This window comes from Xyrauchen texanus, chromosome 50 (assembly GCF_025860055.1).
Source record: "Xyrauchen texanus isolate HMW12.3.18 chromosome 50, RBS_HiC_50CHRs, whole genome shotgun sequence".
Classification (NCBI taxonomy): Eukaryota; Metazoa; Chordata; class Actinopteri; order Cypriniformes; family Catostomidae; genus Xyrauchen; species Xyrauchen texanus.
Genome location: NC_068325.1, coordinates 19203679 through 19227307, shown reverse-complemented (window position 1 = coordinate 19227307; position 23629 = coordinate 19203679). Strand labels below are relative to the sequence as shown.

General features: G+C 38.5%; 1 protein-coding gene across 3 annotated transcripts in view; it reads right to left on the bottom strand.

Moving 5' to 3' along the window:
• LOC127641415 (rho guanine nucleotide exchange factor 18-like) overlaps positions 1 to 23629 on the bottom strand; it is a 60522-nt gene that overhangs the window by 31602 nt on the left and 5291 nt on the right. The window contains exons 2-10 of one of the 3 annotated variants that reach the window (XM_052124418.1): positions 18390 to 18511; positions 16667 to 17109; positions 13046 to 13196; positions 12652 to 12778; positions 10279 to 10330; positions 9901 to 9945; positions 7957 to 8034; positions 7513 to 7624; positions 5056 to 5245 (exon numbers count right to left, since the gene is read on the bottom strand). In XM_052124418.1, coding sequence (XP_051980378.1) covers positions 5056 to 5245; positions 7513 to 7624; positions 7957 to 8034; positions 9901 to 9945; positions 10279 to 10330; positions 12652 to 12778; positions 13046 to 13196; positions 16667 to 16833 — 922 coding nt within the window. In that variant the 5' untranslated portion in view covers positions 16834 to 17109; positions 18390 to 18511. The remainder of the gene's footprint in view (positions 1 to 5055; positions 5246 to 7512; positions 7625 to 7956; positions 8035 to 9900; positions 9946 to 10278; positions 10331 to 12651; positions 12779 to 13045; positions 13197 to 16666; positions 17110 to 18389; positions 18512 to 23629) is intronic. The other 2 variants (XM_052124419.1, XM_052124420.1) reach the window with 2 other exon arrangements.

Sequence of the window (23629 nt, the reverse complement as noted above, 5' to 3'; positions counted from 1 at the left end):
TAATAAGCAGTTCTATGCTTAAAGTCATAAATAATATTTCCCAGTCACCACCTAATGGCTTTAGTTGTACAGTTGGCACTGGGTGATTGTGTTTTTGTCACTCTGAATAAACACAGAGTCCCTCTTAGGACATGCACTTCTGAGACACTGTCGGTTACCCCCACTGGCATTAAAACAATTCCAACTTCCTGTCGTTTGATTGGCTGTATACAGCCTTACTTGCCTTCCCCAAAGCTAAATATGCCTTTTAAAAAGTGTATTTGATAGAATAGAACGTCAGGGGATTTCCCAGGGTGTTGAAAACTTAAAAGTAACAGACCACAAACAGTAAAACACATCTGAATTAAAGTCATATATTTCTGTTTCTCCTTTTCTGTAAACAGCTGAGTATGAAACTGAAGCCCTGCCACGATTTACAAAGCACTGCGTGTATAAAAAGGCCAAAATAGGGAAACAAACAGTCAACAAATGAACTGATGGTTTCAAAATGAACATCTTAAATGACTTACTGTAATGAACTGCATTTAGAGTAAACAATTATTTACTTGGTAGAGTATTACTAAAGTAAAACTTTTAGTGATTAGCTATTTATTGTTGAACAAAAATATTTACAATGCATTTCTTACTAGACTAAATGTCATTAACAACAATAAAAAATCACTTACATTTCTGCTCAATGTCTGTGTCCATCAAGCACAGACTAAGAACTCTTTGTTCATTCTATAAATTGAATTTAAAAACTATCGTCCGATTAATTTGTTATCATCTATTTTCACCACCATAGTTATTTGTTTTGGCTAAAGGCACTATCGGTTGTCCTATACTTGGAATATGCCCACATGGGACACTTTATGATACTTTCAAGGTGCTTTTTTGTCATTATGTTGGCTTGACAAATCCAGACATGGTTTGGGGTTTTTTCAAAATCCCTAAACAAAGACCAACATTTCTGACCATAACTCCTCGTAGAGCTTTCAAGCTACATTCACCAAATTTGGCACAGACCTTCAGACTGTTCTGACATGGGCTGCTATCTATCATCTATCTGTCTGTCTGTCTGTCTGTCTTTCTGTCTGTCCATCAGTCCATCCATCATCATCCATCCATCATCATCATCATCCATCCATCATCATCATCCATCCATCATCACATAGCTATCTATCCATCCATCATCATCATCATCATCATTATCATCATCATCATCCATCCATCATCATCATCATCACATATCTATCTGTCCATCCATCATCATCCATCCATCATCATCATCCATCATCATCATCATCATCATCATCATCACATATCTATCTATCCATCCATCATCATCATCATCACATATCTATCTATCCATCCATCATCATCATCATCCATCATCCATCCATCATCATCATCCATCCATCCATCATCATCATCATCATCATCCATCATCATCATCATCATCACATATCTATCCATCCATCATCATCCATCCATCCATCCATCATCCATCCATCCATCATCATCTTCATCATCCATCCATCATCATCATCATCCATCCATCCATCATCATCATCATCATCCATCCATCATCATCATCCATCCATCCATCATCATCCATCCATCCATCCATCATCATCATCATCATCATCCATCCATCCATCCATCCATCATCATCCATCCATCATCATCCATCCATCATCATCATCCATCCATCTATCCATCATCCTCATCATCATCATCATCCATTCAACATCATCATCCATCCATCATCATCCATCCATCATCATCATCCATCCATCCATCCATCATCATCATCATCATCCATCATCATCATCATCCATCCATCCATCCATCCATCATCATCATCCATCCATCCATCAACATCATCATCATCCATCATCATCATCATCCATCCATCCATCCATCCATCCATCCATCATCATCATCCATCCATCCATCATCATCGTCATCCATCCATCCATCATCATCATCCATTCATCATCATCATCCATCCATCCATACAAATTTTATTTGTATAGCGCCTTTCACAACACACATCGTTTCAAAGCAGCTTTACAGAATATCAGCATTAACAGACGATAATGCTGATATTCCGTAAAGCTGCTTTGATGATCATCCATCCATCCATCATCTTCATCATCCATCATCATCATCCATCATCATCATCCATCCATCATTATCCATCATCATCCATCCATCATCATCATCCATCCATCATCATCATCATCCATCCATCATCATCATCCATCCATCATCATCCATCCATCATCATCATCATCCATCATCATCATCCATCATCATCATCCATCCATCATTATCCATCATCATCCATCATCATCATCATCCATCCATCATCATCATCCATCCATCATCATCATCATCATCATCATCCATCCATCCATCATCATCCATCATCATCATCCATCCATCATCATCCATCATCATCCATCCATCATCATCATCCATCATCATCATCCATCATCATCATCCATCCATCATCATCCATCATCCATCCATCCATCATCATCCATCATCATCCATCCATCCATCCATCCATCCATCCATCATCATCCATCATCATCATCATCCATCCATCATCATCCATCATCATCATCCATCCATCATCATCCATCATCATCCATCCATCCAGCCATCCATCATCATCATCATCATCATCATCCATCATCATCATCATCCATCCATCATCATCCATCCATATATCCATCATCCTCATCATCATCATCATCATCCATTCAACATCATCATCCATCCATCCATCATCATCATCATCATCCATCCATCATCATCCATCCATCTATCCATCATCCTCATCATCATCCATCCATCCATCATCATCATCCATCCATCTATCCATCATCCTCATCGTCATCATCATCATCATCCATCCATCATCATCCATCCATCTATCCATCATCCTCATCATCATCCATCCATCATCATCATCATCATCATCATCATCATCCATCTATCTATCCATCATCCTCATCATCCATCCATCCATCATCATCCATCATCATCATCCATCCATCATCATTATCCATCCATCATCATTATCATCATCATCATCATCCATCCATCCATCCATCATCCATCATCATCATCATCATCATCATCATCATCCATCCATCCATCCATCCATCATCATCATCATCCATCCATCATCATCATCATCCATCCATCCATCCATCATCATCATCATCCATCATCATCATCCATCCATCATCATCCATCATCATCCATCCATCATCATCATCCATCATCATCATCCATCCATCATCATCCATCATCATCATCCATCCATCATCATCCATCATCATCCATCCATCCATCATCATCCATCATCATCCATCCATCCATCCATCCATCCATCATCATCCATCATCATCATCATCCATCCATCATCATCCATCATCATCATCCATCATCATCCATCCATCCATCCATCCATCATCATCATCATCATCATCCATCATCATCATCATCATCATCATCATCATCCATCCATCATCATCCATCCATCTATCCATCATCCTCATCATCATCATCATCATCATCCATTCATCATCATCATCCATCCATCCATCATCATCATCATCATCCATCCATCATCATCCATCCATCTATCCATCATCCTCATCATCATCCATCCATCCATCATCATCATCATCCATCCATCTATCCATCATCCTCATCGTCATCATCATCATCATCCATCCATCATCATCCATCCATCTATCCATCATCCTCATCATCATCCATCCATCATCATCATCATCATCATCCATCTATCCATCATCCTCATCATCCATCCATCCATCATCATCCATCATCATCATCCATCCATCATCATTATCATCATCATCATCATCCATCCATCCATCCATCATCATCATCATCCATCCATCCATCATCATCATCATCATCCATCTATCCATCTTTCTTTCTTTCTTTCTTTCTTTCTTTCTTTCTTTCTTTCTTTCTATCTATATATATTCAAGGCTTTGTCAAGCCACACTCAAAGTTTGTCTTGAAAAAAACTGTACCTACTGTATCTAATTTGTGAGTTTGACAGCCCCACTCAGTTTCATTACATGAAGAAAAAGAGGATATTCTATAAAGGTCACAAGAACATGCCATTCAAACATCCACATAAAGAGCTCAGTTACTCGGTAACCTGATAAAATCAAGCTCTGTTAGTAGACCTGCACTTTTCTGCTCGTTGCAAAACAACTGAAGCCCGAACAATGCAACATCATGAGAACGAACATCTCACAGCTGAGATAACGTTATTAGCTATACCAAAAAAAAAAGAAATCACACATCTGATTGATTTTCGACACGTAAAAAAATAAGAAATAAGAGCAAGTCTTAAATTTACAAATTTGTGGCTTGCAAAAAATAGCCTACTTAATTTTTATAAATATATATAAATAGTTCATATACACTAACAATGAACAATACTTATACAGCATTTATACATCTTAATAAATGATATTTTTATAAATATACTGATACATTTAACAGTAAACGTTTTATGCATGATAAACAAACACGAACTATCAAAGAATGAGTATATTTACAAATCAACCAAGATGAATAAATGTTCTTCATTGTTAGTTCATGATATTTAATGCATTAACTAATGTATATTAATGTATCGTAAGTGTTATCAAAATATGTTATTGGTTCTTTGATATATAGGGATTATTTAATCACACTTGTTCTTAGTGTAATATAATTAGCTGACTGTCTAGTTCAAAGAAGATGTCACAACCTCCCACTAGCATGCGTATTCTAGTTTAAAATATGAAGTAAAAAGGGAAGTTCCAGTCCGTTCTCAATGCAGCGTGGGAATATAGTCCTTATAATGTTCTGAAAATGCATCAAAGATGCAAAAGCCGCACTGGAGAGAGAGATGTTGGGGTTTACTGCTGTGGTAAAAGCAGAATGGTGTGTGTGGCGTGGGTAGCGAGCGACATGCGCGCATGCATAGGTGTGCGTTTGTGTGTGTGTTTGCAGTGGTGTGTTACTCACTCAAACACTGCAGGCCATGCTTCCTCTGCAGAGTTTTACTGCACAGTGAACATGTTGCCCAGCTGGAGAATGAGCCACGCACAAGCTGGTGACCGCTAACACTGCTGCGACGCACTTTCTCTCTCTCTTTGAACTCTTTCTCCCTCTCTCTGCTTTTCTCTTTGTGTTGCTCTTTCTCACGAGTCTTACCCTGAAAAATGAGAAATCAGAGAAATGAAGCGTTAGCTTGATACTTTCGTTTAGACAAAGGAGCTCTGACTGTTTGACTGACCTGTGATGTTTTTAAATATTAAGTTCATGGTTCATGCAAACAAATTAAGACATTATTTTCACGACTGTATTGCATTTAAGTAAAAATTATGGATATTTGTTTGCATTGCAGTAATAACAATAACTGTTTTTATTATGCAATTTAAGAGAAATCTTGGGGCAAAATGTGCTAATTTGAATGAAAATAATGTCACAATGTGCAAATATTAATGTAATAAAATTAGACACAATATACTATATATATATATATATATATATATATATATATATATATATATATATATATAGATAGATAGATAGATAGATAGATTATCTCTCTCTCTCTCTCGATTCTCTCTCTCTCTCTCTCTCTCTCTCTCTATATATATATATATATATATATATATATATACAAATAATTTAAATAATAATAATAAAAAATAAATAAAAATAAATTTATATATATATATATATATATATATATATATATATATATATATATATATATATATATATATATATATATATATATATATATATATATATATATAATAATATATAATACAAATAATTTAAATAAATAATAATAATAAAAATAAATAAATATATATATATATATATATATATATATATATATATATATATATATATATGTATATATACAAATTGCATTTTAATGCTTTTTAAACATTATTTAAGTTCATGGCTCTTATAATAAATAAATAAATAAATAACTAAATTACTGTATTATATAAAATGTCTAAATAACTGATATTTTTCACATTATAGCACTAATAATAATTTTTTTTTATGCGCTTTAAGAGAAGAATTTGGGGCCAAAATGGGCAAAAATGGGATGAAATTAATAAAATAATGGAAAAAATCTTAATGGTCATAAAATTAGGCTCCATATTCATTTCTCTATTCCTTTTTTCTGTCTTTAGACTTTGGGGTGATATACGGACATTTATTTGTGAGATTTACACAAGTCATACATTTGAAACAAATTAAAAATGTGCGAGATTTAATTTTAGTAATATATCAAAAATTATTAGAAATGTTGGTGATACTTTACAACAAGTTTCTGTTTGTTAAGCAAATGCATTAGATATCACGAACTAACAAAAAACTAGAAGAAATGAATCTTTTAATGTTCATTTATAAATATAACTATGGTTCATTGTTAGTTCATTATACATTAAAGGTATTGTAAACAATTTTACTGTAAAAAATACATCATTATACAAGTAGAAATTAGCATAAAAATAGATTAATTTATGGTGTAAATGTTTTATTAATTGTTAGATTTTAAATATTGCATTATAACTGGGTTCAGTACAAGTTAAGGTCAATCAACAGCATTTGTGGCAAAAATGTATTTCGACTCGTCCCTCCATTTCTTTAAAAAAAGCAAAAATGGAGGTTCCAGTGAGACACTTACAATGGAAGTCAATGGGGCCAAGTTTTGGAGGGTTTAAAGTCATAAATGTGAAGCTTATAATTTTATAAAAGCACTTACATTAATTCCTCTGTTAAAACTCATGCATTATTTGAGCAGTAAAGTTGTTTAAATCATCATTTTTACAGTTGTTTTAGGGTTTGTTGACATTATGTCATCATGGCAATTAAGTTGTAAATTTGATTATAACACAGATGAGGTTAGTAAGAGATTTATCAAAGTAAAATCATGTTTACACACATATCCTTTATGTCTTGTGTCTATACTTTTGAAACAGTGAGTATTTATAACGTTTACAGATTAAACCCCATTGACTTCCATTGTAAGTGTCTCACTGGAACCCAGAATTGTGCTTTTTAAAGAAAAGGAGGAACGAGTTTTGTGGCGATCAACATTATGTCACAAATGCTGTCGACTGACCTTAACTTGTGTTGAACCCGGAATATTCCTTTAACTAATGTTAGCAGCTCATGTTAAAAATGACCGCCATATTGTATAATGTTAAAAACAATTGCTTATTTAATAAAAATGATAATAAACAATTGGCACATTGTCTGATTCAAAGAAAGGTTTGCAACTTCTCCCTAGTTTGCATGAAGTACGTTTACTTTAGCTCTTTTCTAAAGGCGGTGCATTGAATGTCAACACATTCAAGAAAAGGGGAAGTTTCTGTGACACAGAACTTGCAACAATGTTCTGCAGAACTGGACGTGAGCATTAGTGATGCCAGTGCATGTGTGTTTAATTACTTTGTCTTTGTTGAAGGATCCGGTCATTCGGTTCCTCAGTGAACTGAGAGTACGCTTGACTTTAATGCCTCTTTCCGGACGCTCTGGCCTTCCCTCCTCTTCCTCGTCATTTCTATACAAATGCAATTCAATCCAAATGAAAATTTAAGAGGTTTGTTACAGAATGAGAGTAGACCCACTACAAATGCACATGATAATCGTTTAAAGGTGCTGTAAGATTAGATAGTGTGCATAAACAGCACAAACGAGTTGGGCGAGCCAGAAGCAGAAACACTCTCTGCATATCAATCAGTTTGTGCGATCAGGTTTGCTAACATCAGGTTGGCTGACATGTCTTTGGAGGGCGGGGTTTTGAAGTTAAATTCCGGAGGTTAGCAAAATGGCTAAAATCGCTTAAAGCACCCTTAAACGTATTTCAATAGACAAAAAAGGCGAATGACTTACTCGTTGGAGAGAAATTCATACCACGTAACATTCCCAGGCGACACTTTTCTTTCTGTGTTTGAAGTTCTGCGCTTAACTCTAAAAGAAATCAGGATTAAATTAATTCAGTATAATAATGCATGCTTAATACAAGAACACTATGTATGTTCGAAATGGCATTCTACCATACTGCGCATCAGGGCCAGTACTAAGATGCCATTTTTGGGGGGCATTTTGATCTTTAGGGTGGGCAAGTGGTTGTCTCTTCATCAGATAGGGAGCAGGATGTCAGAACTCTGGCTTAGACCTGGCCATGATGAAAATACTATTTTTGTAGTATGCAGTATGTACAGAAAGTGTGACTGCACGAATGGATCCATATAACCTACAACATTTGCCAAAATGTGCAGCATACACACCGTACCCCACCAAGCAAAGTGCTCGAATCGACCTTTATTTTCCAACGTGACAAATTAATTGACTATCAACCCCTGGAGTCGCGAGTTTGAATCCAGGGTGAGCCGAGTGACTCCAGCCAGGTCTCCTTAGCAACCAAATTGGCCCGGTTGCTAGGGAGGGTAGAGTCACATGGGGTAATCTCCGCGTGGTGGTGATTAGTGGTTCTCGCTCTCAATGGGGCGTGTGGTCAGTTGTGTGTGGATCGTTGAGAGTAGCATAAGCCTCCACATGCTGTGAGTCTCCACGGTGTCATGCACAACGAGTCACGTGATTAAGATACACGGATTGACGGTCTCAGACGTGGAGGCAACTGAGACTTGTCCTTCGCCACCCGGATTGAGGTTACCTTGAATAACCACGCCATCATGAGGACCTACTAAGTGGTGGGAATTGGGAATTCCAAATTGGGAGTTCCAAAATTCCAAAAATGCAACGTTCAGTAGTGAGGTCATATGACAACAATGTAACAACAAATAAACATGTAGTTCTAATCATACATGGATGCGCAACAGAAACCAAGCATGTCTTCTCTTGTTATATGCTCTAGTCTTAAAGCGACAGTACAGATTTTACACATGTTCTACGTCAATGTAAAAACTTGTAATAAAAAATTATGCAAGTAAGCAAAATATATATGCAAAATGATCTATGCAATTAGGGTTAGGATTAGGTTAGGGTAGGTTAGTTGTTGAGCATGGGGCAGGGGGGGTAGGTTTGCTATCCTTTTCTGCATATCGTGTCGCCATTTTGTGGTTTGTTCTGCATTACGCAGCGGCTCATTTTAGGTTTTCCCGGCCCATTCGGCTCGTTTCGCGGCCAACCCACCAGCCCGCTCAGTTCTCCCGATGGCCAGTCTGCCCCTGATCACCCCAAAGTGCGTCTGCCCACTGGGAAAATGCATGGTATACCAGATTACCAGTACAGCCCTGGATGGAATAGACTGAATTTGAGTGTTTTTCACAAGCTAAAATGTGACAAATTTGATGAAAAATCAATTATAAAATGTTATTAGTAAAATGTATATTTTTGAGTTGTACCTAGAAGGCTCCTTTATAAGAGCATTAGCTGAAAGAGCATCTCTTTCATATGTAAGCAAAATGAACATTGTAACAGAAATGTACCAATATCGAATCGAGAGCAGAATCGTATCAGGAAAACTGTATCAATACCCAGCCCCAGTTTTAACTCTTTAAAACAATAGCATGCAGTATAAAGTGTATACTACGCAGTAAGCAGTACTCTAGCATTTGATCAGTTATCATGCAAACATTTCATGACCTTGTTAAAAGCACATTCAGGTTTCATGCATGAGTTTGAGATAAAACAAAACAACCCACCAGGATTCAAAATATGTCATAAACATGCAAACATACACGACAAGTTCAATACAGCCAGGTGACAAACAATGCTTTGCTTTTCGGCCCTGTAAACACACTGCAGGCCAATTCCGCTCGTGTTAGTTAGGACAGGTGGGCGGCAGGCTTCCTTCACACTCTGTTTACTTACCCATGATACTGCTTAAGCTCTCGCAGAAGTCTCTGTACCATCAGCCTAAGACAAACAAGACACCGAGCCTGAGTAGGTGCGGCAGAGAGGAGGGCACATGGTACGGGCCGCTGTCCAAATAAAACCAACAGCAAAACAACACTACTTTGCCCGGCTCACATATACAGGGCCACACAATTCCCCTATGACCTTTCCTTGACCTTAACCCTGAGTAACACTATAGAGTTCCCATTCAAACAGCACATGGTCATCTTGATAGATCCAGAAGTTTTTCAGTAAGTCTTCAGAATTATATACGTAACTTCACTGACTCAATATTAGGATGCTATATAACTCTTCAGCTTTATGGTGTGTGGTTACATAATTGTGGAAACTTACACATGACACTGTCCCTCCACAGACTGAATCCCCTCTTCTGACTCCTGCACTTCTGGAATCACAAAGCAACAACAACAAAAAAAATCAGGAATTATTTTTTAGCAAACATACTAAATACTATGTACTTAATAATTGTATACAATGTACTACTTATGTGCATATGTGTTATTACAATGTACTTCCATTTCATTACATCTGTATTTACAGCGTTAACCTTACCACTAACCCAACCCTTACCCTAAACACTAACCCATAACTCTAACCTAACACTTACCACTTACTCTTACTTAATACTAACACCTGACCCCTTAACCCCTTACTCTAACCTAATACTAACCCCAAACCCTGAATCTCAACCCTTACTCTAACCTAATACTAACCCCAAACCCTGAATCTCAACCCCTTACTCTAACCTAATACTAACCCCAAACCCTGGACCTCAACCCTTACTCTAACCTAATACTAACCCCAAACCCTGGACCTCAACCCTTACTCTAAACTAATACTAACCCCAAACCCTGAATCTCAACCCTTACTCTAACCTAATACTAACCCCAAACCCTGAATCTCAACCCTTACTCTAACCTAATACTAACCCCAAACCCTGAATCTCAACCCTTACTCTAACCTAATACTAACCCCAAACCCTGAATCTCAACCCTTACTCTAACCTAATACTAACCCCAAACCCTGAATCTCAACCCTTACTCTAACCTAATACTAACCCCAAACCCTGAATCTCAACCCTTACTCTAACCTAATACTAACCCCAAACCCTGAATCTCAACCCCTTACTCTAACCTAATACTAACCCCAAACCCTGGACCTCAACCCCTTACTCTAACCTAATACTAACCCCAAACCCTGAACCTCAACCCCTTACTCTAACCTAATACTAACCCCAAACCCTGAACCTCAACCCCTTACTCTAAACTAATACTAACCCCTAACCTCAACCTCTTACTCTAAACTAATACTAACCCCAAACCCTGAACCTCAACCCCTTACTCTAAACTAATACTAACCCCAAACCTCAACCCCTTACTCTAAACTAATACTAACCCCAAACCCTGAACCTCAACCCCTTACTCTAAACTAATACTAACCCCAAACCCTGAATCTCAACCCCTTACTCTAAACTAATACTAACCCCAAACCCTGAACCTCAACCCTTACTCTAAACTAATACTAACCCCAAACCTCAACCCCTTACTCTAAACTAATACTAACCCCAAACCTCAACCCCTTACTCTAAACTAATACTAACCCCAAACTCTGAACCTCAACCCCTTACTCTAACCTAATACTAACCCCAAACCCTGAACCTCAACCCCTTACTCTAACCTAATACTAACCCCAAACCCTGAACCTCAACCCCTTACTCTAAACTAATACTAACCCCAAACCCTGAACCTCAACCCCTTACTCTAACCTAATACTAACCCCAAACCCTGAACCTCAACCCCTTACTCTAAACTAATACTAACCCCAAACCCTGAACCTCAACCCCTTACTCTAAACTAATACTAACCCCAAACCCTGAACCTCAACCCCTTACTCTAAACTAATACTAACCCCAAACCTCAACCCCTTACTCTAAACTAATACTAACCCCAAACCCTGAACCTCAACCCCTTACTCTAAACTAATACTAACCCCAAACCCTGAACCTCAACCCCTTACTCTAACCTAATACTAACCCCAAACCCTGAACCTCAACCCCTAACTCTAAACTAATACTAACCCCAAACCCTGAACCTCAACCCCTTACTCTAAACTAATACTAACCCCAAACCTCAACCCCTTACTGTAAACTAATACTAACCCCAAACCATGAACCTCAACCCCTTACTCTAACCTAATACTAACCCCAAACCCTGAACCTCAACCCCTTACTCTAACCTAATACTAACCCCAAACCCTGAATCTCAACCCCTTACTCTAACCTAATACTAACCCCAAACCCTGAATCTCAACCCCTTAGAATCCCTAGTCAGCACAAAAATTGTGTCTCCAACTTAATATTGGAAATTAAAAAAGCAATAACACACCTCTCTTCAACAAGGCGCACAATTTTAGGTATGATTAATTTCTGTAGCACAAATGGTGCGGGACGTGTTACGCCCCACAGTTTAATACTTAAGGTCAGGGGTTTGTTCAAATTCCTAATCTTGAATATGAGTGATAGTAATATGGGCTGCTTGCCCTTAACAAACACCATTCATTACAATATTGTATTTTTGCTCTGGCTTTACACCTGTTTGGATCCATTAGTGGTCAATATATTGTTTTGGTCTTTTGGTCCTGGGACTGACTTGGCATGTGAATCCGTGCCTTTGAAATCTCAGTTTTCTGTCTAATTGCAGAACTGACCTCCTTCTTCTCTGGCAGCCTGCTTTGAAGTTTCCAGTATGCGCGAGACTCTGTCTGCTTGAGATTGTTCATCGGTGGCGAGAATCTCAGATCTGGAATACACCGTCCTGCCTGATGTGGGTGGCTGCTGACATTAAAACCAAACCATGTGAAAAAAATGGTTATTAAACAAATTAAGTATTACAGTCAAGTTTATGTTACAGTCTTAAGTTTGTGTTAAAGGAACAGTTCAACCCAAAATTATAATTCTGTCATAATTTACTCATGATTACATAATTCAATTTGTGGAAGAAAGAAAGGCATTCAGGTTTGGAATGACATGATGGTGAGTAAATGATGACAGAATTTTCATTTTGGGCACTATGCCTTTAAGATGCAGATTTGTGATAGTTACTGGTGTTTTGGGGCTTTCACTGTCCACGGTGTTGGGTGTCTCTTCAACTGAGCTCTCGGAGAATGAGGAAGAGGGTAAATGGGAACTTGTGACCAGACTCTGAACATCTCTTTCTCCATCACTGTCAATGCCGGTAGTGTCTAGACTGAACCTACACACACACACACACACACACACACACACACACACACACACACACACACACACACACACACACACACACACACACACATTAACAAATGCGTATGCATTCATATTTACAACCAGTGACTCTTCAAGTCACATAATTTACAAGACTTGTTCTTCACCAAAACATTTAAGAAGTGACATCACATTTCTGGAAATTTTACTGGTTGTGTAATGAAACAAACAAACAAAAAACAACAAACCCCAGAAAATAAAATTTATTTATTTAATATACTGTATACAATGTATGAACTGTAACAATTTATGTAAAAAATGTTTTAGCTATTTGACAATAATTCATGTGCCAAAAACTGACATGAAATGTATAGAGGTCCCTAAAAGAATTTAAAGACCTTTAGTGGACAGAAAGTTTATGTTTCCTCACAAAAATGTTTGCTCTCCCTCGTAATAGTTTGCATTCCTTAACACCAAGTTTTGCATTCCCTCTCAATTATTTTGGGTTCCCTCACAATAAGTTCTGTGTTCCCCCTCACAATAAGTTCTGTGTTCCCTCACAATAAGTTCTGTGTTCCCCCTCACAATAAGTTCTGTGTTCCCCCTCACAATAAGTTCTGTTCCCCCTCACAATAAGTTCTGTGTTCCCCCTCACAATAAGTTCTGTGTTCCCCCTCACAATAAGTTCTGTTCCCCCTCACAATAAGTTCTGTGTTCCCTCACAATAAGTTCTGTGTTCCCCCTCACAATAAGTTCTGTGTTCCCCCTCACAATAAGTTCTGTTCCCCCTCACAATAAGTTCTGTGTTCCCCCTCACAATAAGTTCTGTTCCCCCTCACAATAAGTTCTGTGTTCCCTCACAATAAGTTCTGTGTTCCCCCTCACAATAAGTTCTGTGTTCCCCCTCACAATAAGTTCTGTTCCCCCTCACAATAAGTTCTGTGTTCCCCCTCACAATAAGTTCTGTGTTCCCTCACAATAAGTTCTGTGTTCCCTCGCAATTATTTTGGGTTCCCTCGCAATAAGTTCTGTGCTCCCTCGTAATTATTTTGGGTTCCCTCGCAATAAGTTCTGTGTTCCCTCGCAATTATTTTGGGTTCCCTCGCAATAAGTTCTGTGTTCCCTCGCAATAAGTTCTGTGTTCCCCCTCACAATAAGTTCTGTTCCCCCTCACAATAAGTTCTGTTCCCCCTCACAATAAGTTCTGTGTTCCCTCGCAATAAGTTCTGTGTTCCCTCACAATAAGTTCTGTGTTCCCCTTCACAATAAGTTCTGTGTTCCCTCACAATAAGTTCTGTTCCCCCTCGCAATAAGTTCTGTTCCCCCTCACAATAAGTTCTGTGTTCCCTCGCAATAAGTTCTGTGTTTCCTCACAATAAGTTCTGTGTTCCCTCGCAATAAGTTCTGTGTTCCCTCACAATAAGTTCTGTGTTCCCTCGCAATAAGTTCTGTTCCCCCTCACAATAAGTTCTGTTCCCCCTCGCAATAAGTTCCGTGTTCCCTCGCAATAAGTTCTGTGTTCCCTCACAATAAGTTCTGTGTTCCCTCGCAATTATTTTGGGTTCCCTCGCAATAAGTTCTGTGTTCCCTTGCAATTATTTTGGGTTCCCTCGCAATAAGTTCTGTGTTCCCTCGTAATTATTTTGGGTTCCTCGCAATAAGTTCTGTGTTCCCTCGCAATAAGTTCTGTGTTCCCTCGCAATTATTTTGGGTTCCCTCGCAATAAGTGCTGTGTTCCCTCGCAATTATTTTGGGTTCCCTCACAATAAGTTCTGTGTACCCTCGCAATTATTTTGGGTTCCCTCGTAATAAGTTCTGTGTTCCCTCGCAATTATTTTGGGTTCCCTCGCAATAAGTTCTGTGTTCCCTCGTATTTATTTTGGGTTCCCTCGCAATAAGTTCTGTGTACCCTCGCAATTATTTTGGGTTCCCTCAATAAGTTCTGTGTTCCTCAATTATTTTGGGTTCCTCTAATAAGTTCTGTGTTCCTCGCAATTATTTTGGGTTCCTCGTAATAAGTTCTGTGTTCCTCTAATTATTTTGGGTTCCTCTAATAAGTTCTGTGTACCCTCGTAATTATTTTGGGTTCCTCTAATAAGTTCTGTGTTCCTACAATTATTTTGGGTTCCTCAATAAGTTCTGTGTTCCTCGCAATTATTTTGGGTTCCTCAATAAGTTCTGTGTTCCTTCGCAATTATTTTGGGTTCCCTCGCAATAAGTTCTGTGTACCCTCGCAATTATTTTGGGTTCCCTCGCAATAAGTTCTGTGTTCCCTCGCAATAAGTTCTGTGTTCCCTCACAATTATTTTGGGTTCCCTCGCAATTATTTTGGGTTCCCTTGCAATAAGTTCTGTGTTCCCTCGCAATTATTTTGGGTTCCCTCGCAATTATTTCTTTGTTCTGTGCCAAGTAATGTGGTTCTCATTCTCGATGGGGTGCATGGTGAGTTGTGCGTGGATGCTGCGGAGAATAGCGTGAAGACTCCAGATACGCTACATCTCCGCGGTAACACACACAACAAGCCAACATGCACGGATTGACGGTCTCAGATGCGGAGGCAACTGAGAATCGTCCTCCGCCACCCAGATTGAGGTGAGCCACTACACCACCACGAGGGCTCAGAGAGCATTGGGAATTGGGCATTCCAAATTGGGGGGGGAAGAACACATCAAACTACTATATGCATACTATATTTTATGTAATTATCTGTAATGTAGATTGTGAAGAGCAGTATTAAATAAATCAAAAATATTTTATCTCTTATATTTGTATAAATTATGAAAGGGGTGTGAGCATTTATGAGACTAAAGGGAATCTTCTCAACTATATATACTGTTTATTAAACCTCTGATTAATGGGTTATCAGATTTCTTCCTTTTCTTCTGCTTTCTATCTTGATTTTGTGATTAAAAACAGCCATTTGGCGCCTTAGTCATTTTTTTAGTCTGGAGTCCTGCCTCGCAATTACTTTTGTTTCCTCGCAATAAGTTTTGCATTCCATCACAATTATTTGGGATTTCCTTGCAATAGCTTTATTCATCCCTTATGAACATTAATTATCATAGTTGAATTATGCAATTTGTAGTAAAACTATAGTTACCATAAAATTTACCATGGTTTATTACAGTAACTATATTTTAAACTTTATATTAATAGCATAACCACAGTAATAATACAGGAAAACCAAACATATGGTAATATCATAATCAAAATGATAACCCCCCCCCCCAATAGCACAAGTGCTCTTTCAAAGCAAAATATGTCTGTCTGTTTTGGGGACCTGTCCATAGTCAATGTGATTAACTACACTTGTCGTTCCTCTGCTAGGGCACCGGTGTGAACAGAAATGTCTCTGAAAAGTGAAGTTAGTTCTGAAAGAAACTCTAGCAGCAAGTGCGCCACTTGCTTTGATCTATTTTGTTAATGCAATGATATTCAGACATTTATAAAGTGCGACTTGTGTGCTTGAATACATCTTACCTTCTTCCCAGGTCAATTGGAGAAACCGGTACCTCCCAGCTGTGTCGACGTGATGTGGACATGGACCGAACCAAAATCGGAATGTTTTCCATGTCTGAATAATCATCTTGCTCGGATCCAGGATAATCCTCGTACTCTGAGGTTCTGATGGCAACCAGGCGGTCCATAGCTTCACCTTCTGGAGAAATCACAGTGTGCAAAGGTTGTCCGGTGTGGAACTGCAGGTAGGATCCACTCTCTGACGTTGTCTGAGAAGGTAACGCCGGTAACTTATCACCCAAAGTTGTGACCAAGACAGGAAACTGATCTTCAGATAGGTGTGCAGTCGATGTGGATCCAAGCTGGAGATCTCTGTAATACTCTGAATCTCTCAGAGAACAGCTGAAGTCCAAGAGGTCTTCTCCACTACTGCAGTCGCCGTCACTCTCGGCCAAGCAGTTCCTCTAAAAACAGGAAGTTAATAAACAAGTGACCTTCTTTAGTAGCTCTTAAGATGCAACAATGAGGTCATTGTATGACTAATAATGTGAATTCTGAACTGAAAGAGTCCCATGCTGTCATTGGATATTAGTAAATATGAAGACATTTAGCAGATGATTTTATTTAAAGGAACTTATGGTTCAACCTGTGGTTAAGGACTTTGCTCAATTTCACAATGGTCATAACTCATGACTCGGTCCTTGTGAGTTTAACAACTACGCCAGATGACTGGAACTCAACTAAATATAATTATAATATAGCACCTTCAAAGTATAACACAAATGGTCCATATATCCTTCCAAGCCTTCTGAAGCCATGTGGTGGCTTTGTTACATCAGTGACGTCAAATATCATTGATGCCCGAGTTTCTCATGTCAGCGTTTACATGCACTTTAAAAGTTGCACTAAAACAATAATTCCTCTTTAAATTCGTCATATTACAGCTTTTTTGCAAAGTAATATTTTTGCGAAGTTGTAGGACTTAGATAATGCGATGGTAGCTTGGCTTCATCCACCACTTCCTCTGACAGATATATCATATGGTTCCAGAAGACTTGGTATGTAGCGCACGAGTCATACGGGCCACTTTTACGGTACATTTCCCAGTCCCCATTCACTTTGGCTGTACTACAAAGAGCAGTGCTAACATTCTTCAAAATCTCTCTTTTTGTGTTCCACGGAAGAAAGTCATACAGGTAATAAACGACATGGGGAGAAAGTAAATGTTGACAGAATTGTCCTTTTTTGGGCGAACTGTCCCTTTAACTCTTGGATGTTATGGTACAATTATATCATTATTATTATTATTTTCATTTGATCCACATTTCTCGCCAATTTGGAAAGCCAATTACCACTACTTAGTAGGTCCTCGTGGTGGTGCGGTTACTCACCTCAATCCGGGTGGCTGAGGACGAGTCTCAGTTGCCTCCGCTTTTGAGAACGTCAATCCGCGCATCTTATAACGTGGTTTGTTGTGCATGACACCGCGGAGACTCACAGCATGTGGAGGCTCATGCTACACTCCATGATCCACACACAACTCACCACACGCCCCATTGAGAGAACCACTAATCACCACCACGCGGAGGTTACCCCATGTGACTCTTGACCCTCCCTAGCAACTGGGCCAATTTGGTTGCTTAGGAGACCCGGCTGGAGTCACTCGGCACACCCTGGATTCAAACTCGCAACTCCATGGGTGGCAGTTAGCGGGTACAGTAACATTATTAAACATTGGCCTCACCTTGTCCTCAGGAGTACTACTAAAGAAGATGCCTTCTGGGATGGAGGCCGGAGACAAGGAAGAGGATGAGCTGGTCGTGGAGATGGGAACACGAAGCTGGGTGCATGGTTTGCAGTCTGATCCTGAAACACAAATACCACAAATTTAAATTATTTTAAATGTAAACGTGGATGAGATGGACGTTTTTGTCCATTGCGCTGCTTTTTTTGCAGCATCTCATGCCCGGAATGATGCTGTTTTTAGATGCCGTGTCAAGATAAATCCTTCAAGGGTTAAGACCACATCTGAGACACCTACGAGACACCTAATTTTCAATACAGCAAGACGTGTTCTTTGTGAACGGCCCCTTAATCATGAACTCTTGTTCTTAGTCAGTGTTGACTTTGGTGACGTTTATTAGCACTCGCTGCCACTTGTCGTGCACCAGACAAAACAAATCAAGTGGCGTGACATTTAGGATACTGTGATATCTAATTACATCATGCCTCTTAGTTTATGAACGAGGACTGACAAAGCAGAATAGAGATACAGTTCTGGAGAGCCAGAAGGGCTTTACTTTTCCTGTATCTAGAACCACTTTTCCAATACGAACCAAAATGCTGATCTGAAGAACAAACTATGGATAATCAAGAAGCTTATTGGTTTTCTTATGGACCACTGAAGAACCATATTTTATAGTTTGGAGGCACAAAATGCTCCGTGTCATCTGAGTTTTGCGTTTTGCATGCTTTTTTGGAGATACATTTAGGGATGACCCATCTATTATGAGGCGTTGCATAAGAGACCTTTCTGAAGCTCAGAGTTCCTGTTGAATCCTGAATTATGATTATGATGGTGTTGATGATGACAAAACCCAGACACCAAAGTCCAGACCACTACTTAGAAGCCGTCTTCTCCAACGATGTTGCCAATACGGCCTGTCCCGTAAGCGGTGAATGAACCGTACAGCATTTTCAAACGTAAATCATCTAGACGGATGACATAGTCCAAGCATGGCGAAGTTGTTTGTATCCGAGTTAGACGCGTGATATGTAAACTGTACAAGTACTATGATGCTTGTCATGTTCAAATATCCTTTTATGGCTGGCTCCATCTTATACGCTCCAACGTGAATACTTAAACAAAGGGCCTCTCAGTTTTTACAAGGGTTAGATGGTCTACTGCAGAAAGCTTCTGTTTTTTCACATACACACTCAATTAATGTCCAAAGCTTTATTTTGGTCTTAATAACAGAAAAAAGTCTCTAAATAGCTCCACTGTGCCGTCCATTTGGAGTGAGGTAAATGATTGCCATGTAAATCTGTTGAAGTATGAAGTCATGCTAGTTAAATTAAACTAATTCAAACTAATAACTGGCAACCCAAAAGGTGGAATGGTTGCTGTAGATTCAAAAGAATCAGATCATTAGAGTCATTCGTTTAGTAATCGGACTACACCGGTTACGCTGAATGTTTTACGCTGTAGATTCAAAAGAATCGGATTCAATTCAATTCAATTCAATTTTATTTGTATAGCGCCTTTCACAACACACATCGTTTCAAAGCAGCTTCACAGAACATCAGCATTAACAGACGACAAAAACTGCAACGTCCATAAAGTCGATTAATCATCATTGTGTAATTTAGACAAAATTTGATTTTAATGGTTTAAAAATAATTAAATGATAATTATATTAACTCTTTCCCTTCCAAACACGGAATTTTCCGGGTTTTATGAAAAAGCTTCCGCCAAACACGGAATTTTCCTGGTATCCGTGTTTTAGGTGGAATACGGTAAGAAAGACCAAGACGCATGTTTTGAAAGAGTACGCAACTCTTTGATCAAAGAAACAGACTGCGATCGTCTTAAACGTAAAGTGGAGTTTTGAGAATGTAGCTCAAAATGTAGATAGAAATGCCTTTTTCTCAGCTTTTTGTCCGAAATGTTGTTTTTGACAAAGCCTACCTTTAATGCCTTAATGGCATTAAAAATAACAAATGAAGATAAAATAAAATCGTTTTTTATTTGCCTAAAAGCAGAGGCTCAGATCTTTATTTTGATATATAGCATCTTCATATATTCATGGAATTAAATATTCTATGGGCCATTAAATTTTTACGAAAATCGTCAAAAACCCTGGCGGTGGCTGGCAACTTTTTTTTTTAAAACGCTGGCGGGAAAGAGTTAATAACCCCAGTGAGCAAGCCGTAGGCTGACTGTGGCAAGGAACACAAAACTACATAAGATGTAGATTAATGGAGAAAAATAACCTTGGGAGAAACCAGACTCACTGTGGGGGCCAGTTCCCCTCTGACTAACATTATGAATGTAATGTAAATATTAATTATGTATAGGTAAAATCATGTTTTAAAATCATTAAACTAAGTGTTAAGGTGTCAGTGAGTAAAAATCGATTGTGTTTGAACTGTAAGATTAATGACCAATGTCTTTGAAGTCCATCTAGATTAATTGTAGAGGTTCACATAGATGCAAGTGTCCCTGTCAATTGGCCGACGAAGGCTTTTGTGGGACTACACCGGTTACGCTGAATGTTTTGCGCTGTAGTTTTAAAAGAATCGGATCATGAGAGTCATTCGTTTAGAAATCGGACTACACTGGTTACGCTGAATGTTTTACGCTGTAGATTCAAAAGAATCAGATCATTAGAGTCATTCGTTTAGTAATCGGACTACACTCGTTACTCTGAATGTTTTACGCTGTAAATTCAAAAGAATCGGATCGTTAGAGTCATTCGTTTAGTAATCGGACTACACTGGTTACTCTGAATGTTTTACGCTGTAGATTCAAAAGAATCGGATCGTTAGAGTCATTCGTTTAGTAATCGGACTACACTCGTTACTCTGAATGTTTTACGCTGTAGATTCAAAAGAATCGGATCGTTAGAGTCATTCGTTTAGTAATCGGACTACACTGGTTACTCTGAATGTTTTACGCTGTAAATTCAAAAGAATCGGATCGTTAGAGTCATTCGTTTAGTAATCGGACTACACTGGTTACTCTGAATGTTTTACGCTGTAGATTCAAAAGAATCGGATCGTTAGAGTCATTCGTTTAGAAATCGGACTACACTGTTACTCTGAATGTTTTACGCTGTAGATTCAAAAGAATCGGATCGTTAGAGTCATTCGTTTAGTAATCGGACTACACTGGTTAGGCTGAACGTTTTACGTTGTAGATTCAAAAGAATCGGATCGTTAGAGTCATTCGTTTAGTAATCGGACTACACCGGTTACTCTGAATGTTTTACGCTGTAGATTCAAAAGAATCGGATCGTTAGAGTCATTCGTTTAGAAATCGGACTACACTGGTTACGCTGAATGTTTTACGCTGTAAATTCAAAAGAATCGGATCATTAGAGTCATTCGTTTAGTAATCGGACTACACTGGTTACGCTGAATGTTTTACGTTGTAGATTGAAAAGAATCGGATCGTTAGAGTCATTCGTTTAGTAATCGGACTACACTGTTACTCTGAATGTTTTACGCTGTAGATTCAAAAGAATCGGATCGTTAGAGTCATTCGTTTAATAATCGGACTACACTGGTTAGGCTGAACGTTTTACGTTGTAGATTCAAAAGAATCGGATCGTTAGAGTCATTCGTTTAGTAATCGGACTACACCGGTTACGCTGAATGTTTTACGCTGTAGATTCAAAAGAATCGGATCATGACAGTCATTCGTTTAGTAATCGGACTACACTGGTTACGCTGAATGTTTTACGCTGTAGATTCAAAAGAATCGGATCATGAGAGTCATTCGTTTAGTAATCGGACTACACTGGTTACGCTGAATGTTTTACGCTGTAGATTCAAAAGAATCGGATCTTGAGAGTCATTCGTTTAGAAATCGGACTACACTGGTTACGCTGAATGTTTTACGCTGTAGATTCAAAAGAATCGGATCATGAGAGTCATTCGTTTAGTAATCAGACTACACTGGTTACTCTGAATGTTTTAAGCTGTAGATTCAAAAGAATCGGATCATTAGAGTCATTCATTTAGTAATCGGACTACACTCGTTACTCTGAATGTTTTACGCTGTAGATTCAAAAGAATCGGATCGTTAGAGTCATTCGTTTAGTAATCGGACTACACCAGTTACTCTGAATGTTTTACGCTGTAGATTCAAAAGAATCGGATCGTTAGAGTCATTCGTTTAGAAATCGGACTACACCGGTTACGCTGAATGTTTTACGCTGTAGATTCAAAAGAATCGGATCGTTAGAGTCATTCGTTTATTAATCGGACTACACCGATTACGCTGAATGTTTTGCGCTGTAGTTTTAAAAGAATCGGATCATTAGAGTCATTCGTTTAGTAATCGGACTACACCGGTTACGCTGAATGTTTTACGCTGTAGATTCAAAAGAATCGGATCTTGAGAGTCATTAGTTTAGTAATCAGACTACACTGGTTACTCTGAATGTTTTACGCTGTAGATTCAAAAGAATCGGATCATAAGAGTCATTCGTTTAGAAATCGGACTACACAGGTTACGCTGAATGTTTTAAGCTGTAGATTCAAAAGAATCGGATCATAAGAGTCATTCGTTTAGAAATCGGACTACACCGGTTACGCTGAATGTTTTAAGCTGTAGATTTAAAAGAATCGGATCATGAGAGTCATTCGTTTAGAAATCGGACTACACCGGTTACGCTGAATGTTTTAAGCTGTAGATTTAAAAGAATCGGATCAAGAGAGTCATTCGTTTCATAGGCAGAAGTACAAAATAGTTTTGTTTTGGTTTCAACATATTTCCTCTTTTTCACACAAATTACAGTAATTACAGTGCACAATTATTCAGTATTGTTAAGACTGTGAACATGTGGCAGTGTGTGTGTGAATACATACTCTCTCAAGTCATAAGAGCCGCATGCAGTGTGTCATCCTCAGTCGCATCCCATTCGCAATGTGACCAGTCCAGCACACCACTGATACACCACACTTTTACGTAATATCTGATAACTAGCTCACTCAACCACATTCTTGACTGGACAAAATGAACACACCTCCTCAACTATTTAAAGTTACCACACTAACTAACAACTGCAGAATACACATCTGTCATTTAGTTTGATTCAAAAGTCCTCAGTGGACTTTCACAACCAACAACTTCCACTGTTTTTAGGTCTGTTATTGTAAAAAAATCTCGACACAGAGTAAAAACAGCACAGAAAAAGTGCTGAGGAGAGGAAAAGCAAAGTTGACATGGATTTTGCAAAGGACAGAAGCCTCCGCTCT